This window comes from Myxocyprinus asiaticus, chromosome 39, assembly GCF_019703515.2.
Source record: "Myxocyprinus asiaticus isolate MX2 ecotype Aquarium Trade chromosome 39, UBuf_Myxa_2, whole genome shotgun sequence".
Classification (NCBI taxonomy): Eukaryota; Metazoa; Chordata; class Actinopteri; order Cypriniformes; family Catostomidae; genus Myxocyprinus; species Myxocyprinus asiaticus.
In genome coordinates, this window is record NC_059382.1 from 13,699,901 (window position 1) to 13,709,509 (window position 9,609).

The 9,609-nt window shown below is 35.9% G+C and overlaps 1 protein-coding gene across 3 annotated transcripts; it reads left to right on the forward strand.

The window, feature by feature from the left end:
- Positions 1–2,491: 2,491 nt before the first annotated feature.
- Positions 2,492–9,320, forward strand: LOC127430147 (tsukushi). Of its 3 annotated transcripts, none has more exons than XM_051679672.1 (2): positions 2,492–2,724; positions 6,651–9,320. In XM_051679672.1, exon 2 carries the CDS (start codon positions 6,657–6,659, stop codon positions 7,698–7,700), a length of 1,044 nt encoding a protein of 347 aa, XP_051535632.1. In that variant the 5' UTR covers positions 2,492–2,724; positions 6,651–6,656; the 3' UTR covers positions 7,701–9,320. The 3 variants fall into 3 exon arrangements, with proteins under 3 accessions (XP_051535632.1, XP_051535631.1, XP_051535633.1); XM_051679671.1 differs by having other exon boundaries at positions 2,492–2,713; XM_051679673.1 differs by lacking the exon at positions 2,492–2,724 and adding an exon at positions 2,762–4,595.
- Positions 9,321–9,609: the final 289 nt, after the last annotated feature.

Sequence of the window (9,609 nt, forward strand, 5' to 3'; positions counted from 1 at the left end):
TAGATCTTTCTCCCATAATCTCTTGAGAGAATCCGAAGCTCCGTCCCCCAGTCTCTGAATTAGCAGGAAGTAATACACTGATGTCTCATGACCTTTTCCAAAAGCAGTAATCACCACTCCCAGAGTATCTGCTGCTTTAGGGGGGTGTATGCTACTCCCACAAATAGTACAGAGCAGGTTTTTGCAGCTGTAAATACCTTAAGAACTGAGATCTGGGAATCCCAAAATGTTGAACCATATTCTCAAAGGATCTGAACACTCCACTCTCATCTAGGTCACCGAGCGTATTAACCTCCCTCTCAATCCATTCTGTACAGCAGAAAGGGACTTATTAATACATCATTTTGGTTTCAGCCATATTGTCAAGGCTACATTTAAATAAATGTCTGAATTAAACACTCTGGACACTTTTGTACATACCGAGTGCAAATGCGAGATAACAGGGTGTAACTTAACTTCTCCGGTTAGTTTGATAGAGAGACTTTGCAATGGCGAAATAGGGTTCAAGAACTTCCTGTTCAATACAAAACCAAGGAGGGGCTCTCTCAGGTGGAAGTGACCAATGAGCCAAATGCCTGAGACCGAATGTATAATAATAAAACAAAATCTTGGGTAGTCCTAGCCCACTTTTGTCAGTCAGCCTATGCAATTTGAAATGTAATCTGGGACATTTATCATTCCAAATGAAGGACTTCGTTATGCTATCAAATTGCTTGAAATAAGAGAGGGGGAAATCTACAGGGAGAGATTGTAGCAGGTAGTTGAATTTTGGAATACAATTCATTTGAATAACATAAACCTTCCCAATCATAGAAAAATAGGATGAAGCCCGCCTGCCCACATTGCCAAAACCTTTTTTATTAAAGGGTCAAAATTAACTCCAACTAAATCACACAAATTTGTTGGGAATAAATTACCCAAATACTTAATGCCCTGTTTGGGCCACTGGAAGGCGACCGGCTGAAAAGCCGTAACCGGGCAGTATGCTGTCAGAGCCAAAGCTTCGGATTTAGACCAGTTAACTCTGTATCCTGAGAACTTAGAAAAGGAATTAATAATTCTGTGGAGGCAAGGCATAGATCTAGTGGGGTCGGAGAAGAATAATAAAATATAATCTGCGTAAAGCAAAAACTTATGCGCCACACAACCTGCCACCACCCCTGGAAAATCATCTTCCCTTCTTATCGCGGCTGCTAATGGTTCCAGGGCAAGACAGAACAATAACGGTGAAAGAGGGCAACCTTGCAGAGTGCCCCTAACCAGAGAAAAATAATCTGAAATTAATTCATTTGTTTGTACCGCCGCTACTGGGTGTTTATAAAGTAACTTAATCCATCCAATAAAAGTATTCCCGAACCTGTACATTTCCAAAATCTTAAAAAGATAATCCCATTCTACCATATCAAACGCCTTTTCAGCGTCAAGTGAGATGGCAGTGACCGGAGTCTGATCATTTACCACTGACCACATGATATTGATGAAACGCCTAATGTTATCAGAAAAGCTGCGGCCCCGAATGAAACTTAATCGGTCAGCCAAAATGTTTGAGAATATTTTAACGTCTAGCTGGATCAGGGAAATTGGATGGTAACTCTAACATTTGCTTGGATCTTTGTCCTTTTTAAGAATCAGACTGTGTCATGGTTGGCGTGAGCTTTCCATTTTCTAATGATTCTGTATAACTTCTAACAAAGGTGGAGCCAGTTCTGTAGCATAAGATCTAAAAAAATCAGCGGCAAAGCCGTCTGGCCCCAGAGACTTGCCTGTAGGAAAGGCCTTAATTACCTCACCATGTTCCTCCAAGGTTATCTCAGAATCAAGAGATTTATTTATTTTATTTTTTTGCTCAGTCATCAGTTTAGGAAGTTCTAATGGTTCCATAAAGTTTCTAATATCTTCATCAGTAGACAAAGATATGGAACTATAAAGATCAAGATAGAATTCTTTAAAAGCATTATTAATATCAGTGACCGAGGTATAATGAGAGAATGTTTAGAAGTTGTGAAGAGTATGACAGTTTCACTGAGAATCAACTTGTCAGTTTTGATCAGCATGCCATGTGCATTTAGTTATTGTCCAAATTGTAGACAATTGTACTTACTCTTTTGCACACATGTGCCAAAACACGTGCAATTTGCTTAAATGAATAAGAAATTCAAATCTGGTGTGAACAAGAAACTAACTGTTCAGATAATTGAACTTATTGTTTTGAAAAAATAAATATAAAATTCTCATTCAAGAATTGAGCCAAAGCGACTGAGCAAACTGTAATTTTTTAATGAAAAAATCTGTAATTAATTATACTGATTTTGTTATTGACTTGCTCCCCACATTTTGACACAAGTTCAAATGTTATGCTATACAGTTAATAAATCAATGGTAGGCTGTGCGTTTGTAAATCCTCTTGAAGTTTTTATTGGCCACTAGAAGGCGCTCAGTGAGAACTCTAGACATTTGTGGGCGCGGATTATCAGTGAAACTCTAGACAAGACTGCGTGCAGTGTTGTTTTAGTACTTCATGCTGCGGGAGTTCGTCGCCCATAAATCAACCAGATACAAAGTCGCAACCCAAACAACTTCACAGACGTGCTCATAAGCCCTACTACAGAAAGCTTTGGATATGCCAAGCACTAAAACCCGACATTTTTCCGATGCTGGGCTTGAAAAGTAAAAGCTCTCCAACAGTCAGCCCCTGAGGAGTCGCTTGCACATGGTAAGTTTAACGTAAGTTTAAGGCAGAAAAGTGTTTCACTTTTGATGTTTGTTTAGGCTATATTGTTTATTTATTTAATGTATTGTGATGATGCGCTAATATTTTGCATACTGCAGGGAACACACAATTACAATAGAAAAAGTATATTATTTTTCTTCGAATATGTATTTGATTCCCGTAGGTTGTGGCACAGTCTGTGAGAGTTTGTATACCTACACCAATATTTATTATTATTGTTTTTTATTTTTTATTTTTATTTATGTTAAAAACTACAGTCAACTTTCTCATATCTCTTTACCTGTTCATTGGGTGCTCAATAGTACAAGAAGTTTCACAACTTCAAGAACTGTCTCTTCCTAGAGCTCTTTTGTAGAGGAAATGGGGATCAACAATTCATTTGCCCTTTTCTGACAACTATGAGTGATTTGATTGCATAAGAATGAGAGATGTTAATTGCATTGTGCATGAACAGGAGATTTTGCTGTGGCAATCTGCATTTAGTCCGCTGTAATTCTACATACCTATGTTTTGTCCTCTATTAAATGCTTTGAGTGTCACATGTAGCTCAGAAATGGTGTAGTTCTGATGTTGACATCACAAAAAAGTACACTGCATCAATTTTCCACAAAATATTTTAAAAGTTGTATTACTGAGCTGTTTGAGACCACTTTAAACCCCCAGTAAGTCTGACCCCCGCCTTAAAGTACAGCATTCTTTCAGCTTTATTGGATTAGGATGTCTGCTGTCTGCTAATTAAATTGGTTAAGACTTTAGGTCTCTTGAAGCCATGTGGTGAGCTGTTTTGGCTTGTTGTTGTAGCTGTGCTCTAGGAAAGATCAGTAAGTTTCTACATTCTGATTCCGGACCATTTCCATTCACCCAGACTTTGAAGTTAAATATCTGGGCCAAGCAACTTGACTGTTCTCACTCAGTTGAGACTTAATGGGTGAGTAACACCTTTGATTTAAAAGGGAAAGTGGGTAATTTCCCACATTTGAGAGGTAAAAATGGTGTAAATATGAGGCTGTTAACCAATAACAGTTATTGCTCTTAAAATACATTCCACTTCAGGCATTTTAAGTAGAGAATTTTACTGTGGGAGTTGTACAACACCTGGAGAGTTCATAACCCCTGTCGCACAGGCAGATGTATACATACAGTTACCTAGAAAAATGCAACCACAAGTATAAATAAATGAATGGAACTCATTTTATTTACACCTTCACAATTCCATTTTGATTCGAAAACGTTTAGTTGCATAAAGCTAACATCTGTAAACTTAGCACTAAATAAAGATCTGAATGAAAAAAAATCTAAAATTAGTGTATATGAGTAATCTGTGGCTGTTTGTTTAAAAATGATTTGCAAGACATGTTGAAACACAAGCAGTCTGCACACTGCAACTGAAGTGTTTTGATTGTACCTGCCTTATTATGCAAGCATTTTAATTACATAAGAGGAAATCATTAAGCAAAGGCCACTGTGAATTAGCCTGCAGTCTATGTTAAACAGTACCCACAAGCCAACACACAACAGTGGTAGCCTTTTAAACCAATTAATGTTCTGTGTTTTTTTCTACCTCATGGTGATGATTGCTGTGAACATGCCAGTCTCTTTCGCTATCAGTTAGCTATCAGGTTAACCCATGACCACATTAAGTGGCATTGACCGTACTATGAAACGGATCGGGAGCCAAGTGTTAAAAGAGGTTTAAGTTCAGGCCATTTCGTTTCTTCAACATGAGAGAGCACATGGGTAGGCACTTCAGTAACAAAAATCATCAGTATGGGCGAACAGAATTTTTATAGATTTCAGCTACAGTCAGAGAGAACAATTCCACCTGCGTGACCTGATAGATCTTCATTGTACTTTATGAGAACAAGTAAGTGTTATTTAAGATTCATTAATGTGTGTAATGATGTTGTAAGTGCAAAAGTTTTTATTTTATTTTCAATTGTAATTTATTTAAAAATGAATGTTAAATTAATCTAAGGAATGTAATAAATCTTATGATATTCACATGTAAAATTCCAGCAATTAAAAATGAAAGGAATTCAAATATGCATTGACCTTAAGTTCACATATTTGCATTTTAGGTGTATTAATATTATGGCTAAAGCAACTAAGCAGTGAAATTGATAATGAAATGAAAATTCACAAACTGTTTTTATTAATGAATATTTGAGTCTTTGCAAAAACCTGTTACTATGAAAAAAATACCTTTCAAACATGGTGAAAAAATGGAAAAAGTGTACTATGCAAGTTGTCCAAAACATGAGTAGTTTTGATCTCTTTATGTCTGAAAAAAAAAAAAAAATTTCAGTCTGCTTTTAAGATTTACACATTTAGATTACATGTTAAATTGACCATAAAACTGAACTGAGTAATCTTTTAAAAAATGGTGTGTGTATTTTGAATTCAGTAGAAATGGGCTTTAAAAATACAGTAAACAAAATGTGTTGTTTTAAACAGTACAATTTGGTAAATGGCATTTAGTTAGGCACTAATAGAACACATTTTATAATTGGTAAAGTTGAGCATATTTAAATAAAACTAATTTAAACCATTTATTTTTTAGAAATTTTTTGAGTGTAATAACATGCTTTTTTAAATAAAATGCTGAAAATTAAATGTTTTTTTTTTAATCTAATTAATCTAAAAATAATCAACTAATCAATTATCAAAATAGTGGTTAGTTGCAGCATTATGTATTAGTATTAATTATTCAGTGGACCGAATCATTGCTTATGTTTTTTTTTTTTTTTGCATCAAAGCAATCCCTCTCTTCTTTCATCAGATTCATTAATTATACTCTTGCATGTTAAATGAAGGGATTATGTGCTAAAAATATTCTTATTGTATTAAACATTTTCCATGAGAAAAGCCTTGTATACTTGTAACCATGACAAAATGTTGCTGTAATTGTGAAAATAGCATAAGGTCTTTGATCATAAGAATTAGGTCAAATCCTTTGAGTTGTTAATAAAAAAGGGTTTTTTTCTAGTTGCACTTGCTCTAGGAACTTCTAGAGAAAGCTGGTTCACCAGACAAGAAGCACAATAAATTAATATTTATACTGTCTGCAATTTTAATAATTTTGGCCAGAAAATATTGCCAGTTGTATATTTATTTGGTGGTACAGTCCAAGTAAGCATAGTGAGGTCAAATATGCCTTTTGGTTCTTAGCAACATAACCAAGCTTCTCTGAAAACATCTTGTGATTCCAAGAAAATTACTGTTACGGATGAATAAACACAGACCCTCTTAGATAAGTATGTATGTGCAGCAGTAAATGATTGGCCATGTATGTTTACAGCATTAACATATGTAATGAGTGACTACTAATCTCTTCAAACAACCTCTCAAAGGCCTCTGAAGTATGTCATGGTTCAGCGTATGACGATAACATGCTATACAAGACCCATACTTTATATTTTCACATTTGATCATTTCCATTTTCCAATTTTTCGTTGTTAAAATACTTTCTCCTATTCCAGCTTAAAATGCACAGAAAACTAAGAAAGCCATTTGTGGATCAATTTTACCCAAAGGTGTAACACAGTTGGTCTGTGGTTCTATCAAAACTTTGATTTTTGTTTGAGCATCCCCACCAGCCCGACATGGCATCATTGGCTCATCAAATGGCATGAGTTTAGGGTGGGACTACCTGTTTGTGTGACCAATGTAAGACAGCAGAAGTGATAATTATTTTTGCAGTTCTGTTTGACGCAGAACTTGTTCAATTCGCCTTTAATGTTTTATTCATAGGACAGTGTTTACGCAATTATGTCAATGCCTTGTATTTTGCTGCTATATTAACATGCTTTAAGTTCCCTTGGTTTTGAATGTTTTATTGCATGAAACAACATGCTTTTTTATGTTTAGGTAAGCTCTTGACTGTGAAATGAAGCATTTCTGTCTCTGTTTTTATTTCTAGTCCACCATGGCTACTTCACTATGTCTCATCTTTTCTTTGCTTGGCCTGGCCATGGTGGGAGGGGTGAAGAACTGCCATCCACGATGTCGATGTGAGGTGGAGAGCTTTGGTCTTTTTGACAGTTTCAGCCTCACCAAGGTGGACTGTAGTGGGATTGGCCCTGGGACTGCTCCAGTCCCCATCCCTCTGGACACTTCCCATCTCGACCTCTCCTTGAATTCTTTTGCCTCCATCACTGACTCAATGCTCTCTGGCCCGGGTTACACCACCTTGGTCAGTCTGGACTTAAGCAACAATCTCATATCTCAAGTAAGTCCCAAAGCATTCTCCAAGCTTCGCTACCTTGAGACGTTGGACTTGAGCAACAATGCTCTTGAGAGTCTCACCGATGGCTGCTTTACCGGTCTCCCTCTGGTTGAGGTGGACCTTAGTGAAAACCGATTCAAAGAGTTCAGTCTGGATCTCTTTACTACCAGGGTACAGGATATACCAATCATGGTGGACCTGTCCAAAAACCTTCTTGCCTCTATTTCCAGGAGAACACTTGGCCATCCTCTGTACATAAAGAGTCTTATGCTTGCAGGGAATAGATTGAAGACGGTGCCAATGCTTACTGGAATTCCTCTTCAGTATCTCAACCTGGATGGAAATCTCATCTCCAACATTGACACAGGGGCCTTTGATTCAATGACGGAACTTATTTACCTGTCTCTCAGCGGCCTACCTGAGCTGACAATGATACAATCTGGTGGCTTCAGGGGCCTGAGGAATCTTCAAGTCTTAGACCTATCAAACAACAGCCAACTCAAGACTTTGAATCCAGATGTATTTGGTGGACTCGTCTCTTTACAAGAGCTTAATTTGTCCAATACTACCGTCACACCATTGTCGCGGACTGTCTTTACCCTAATGCCGAGTATAAAAAGTATAATTCTGGGGCCAAATGTACATTGCTGGAAGACGCACAAGCAAGGACAATTTCATAGACAGATAGGACAGGCCAAACCCAATGATATACTTACCTGTGATGTTGCAGGTATGATCTTATAAGCCTGAAATGCCAAGAAAGATATGATATATGAGCATTTGTCCATCTCTGTGCCTTATTCCACAAAATATTTTTTTTTTTTAATTCCAAGTTGCATTTTATTTGCACATACTATGCCTATACCTAAGGTCCTTTACTTTACATGTGTTCATTGCATTCCCACACGCAAAGTACATTGTGTGGACCCATGCACTTTAGTTCACACAGTTCTGTTCTTCTCGTATTTAATATGTTACTCTTATTTTTTTGTGTGATGTCAGGTCAGATGTGATGTGTTGTCAGACTGGATCAAGTTGACTATATTAATTCTTTAAGACATTTTGTAAAAACCAAAGTAGCAGGTAAAGTCTGTGCCTTACAATGTGTTCATTAACTATTTAGAGCACAGCTGATGTAACTGAGTTAACCGCTCTGGAACAGTACACTTCTAATGAGACTTAAGTTTTGAGGCCCCTCATTAACTTAAAGCTTTTTAGGTTACAGTTACATTATGTTTGATCACATTTTCAGAAACTTGATTACAGAATAATTTACAATGGGCCTTCATTACTGATGGCAATACAGTCTAGAGTGTTTTGTTATTTGTGTAATTTGTGTAATTTGTTAACATGGACATTTACTTTTTCATAGAAGCCCTTTGAATGAATTACAATATGTGACATTTTGGAATTTAAAAATTGATTTTGCACAGTAATTAAATTTGTTAGATCAGAAGTGAAGCCTTTTTCTATTAAACCTTAAAACATAATTTACAAAATGCACATCACTAATAATTTTATACATCTGTAATTTGGAGGCATGTCTGTCACTGATGTTAACATGACATTGCTCTGAAATTTTGCACTTTTAATTTTCTCATGAGGTTAATTGAGATTTGAATGGATTGATAGCATGATAGCTGTCCATCATGTTAGGAATGTTTTATATTTGTATACTCTGTTAATAAATGATAATCGACTTATATCAGTATTGTACTTCCAAAGCTCTACAAGTTCTTTAATGAATAGTTGACCCCAAAACTAAAATTCTGTCACCATTTACTTACCCTCTTGTCATTAAAAACCCACGTGAATTGTTATTCTTTCATGTTCATCACACATACTGTATGGCTTTAGTATACTTGTGATATAGCACACAAGTAGTTTTGACTACATTTATGAAACCTCTATGGTGCTTTTTGTCATTTTTGGAACTCAACCGTCTGCATTTCCATGTACTTTCAGTACATGGAAAGGAGTGGCCAGTACCTTTAAAATTGATCCTTTTGTGTTCCACAGAAAAAAAGTCATATGTGTTTTGAACACCATGCGAGTGAGCAAATGACAGAAGTTTTATTTTTGTGAACCATCCCTTAAAGCCTGTGCAAACCTGTTAACATGTGCCCATTTTGAGCACAAGCCTAAAAGGACAAACTCAAAATACAATGCTGTAGTTCATTCCCAAATTGTATTACAGGCATAAATTTGGTCTCTTTTGAAAGGAGACGCTTGGAAGGTTGTTATTAAAAAGTAAAAATCAATAAAAGTAATGAAAACAATTTGTTAGAAAAGCTCACATTTGTTGTAAAGTGATTAGCTATTTTTTAAACAAATAATAATAATAAAAATATTTATATGAAATAATATATGACACTGACTTTGTTGATGCATAGAAACATAATGGAGTGAAGCCACAAGTCTGATAATGTTCTATTTCAAATTTGAGGACGATAACTTTAAAAATCTTAGTTATATATGAATCATTTTCCAAGACCATGTCTTGTGATTCTGGCTGCAAATAGCATTAGCCATAAGCATTAGTGCCTAAATACAGAATAGTGAACATTATAAAATAAACATTACTTGTGCATATATTTTTACTTCCAATCATAATCCAATTGTTATAGCAGTGTGTTTTAATAATGTCATGTGG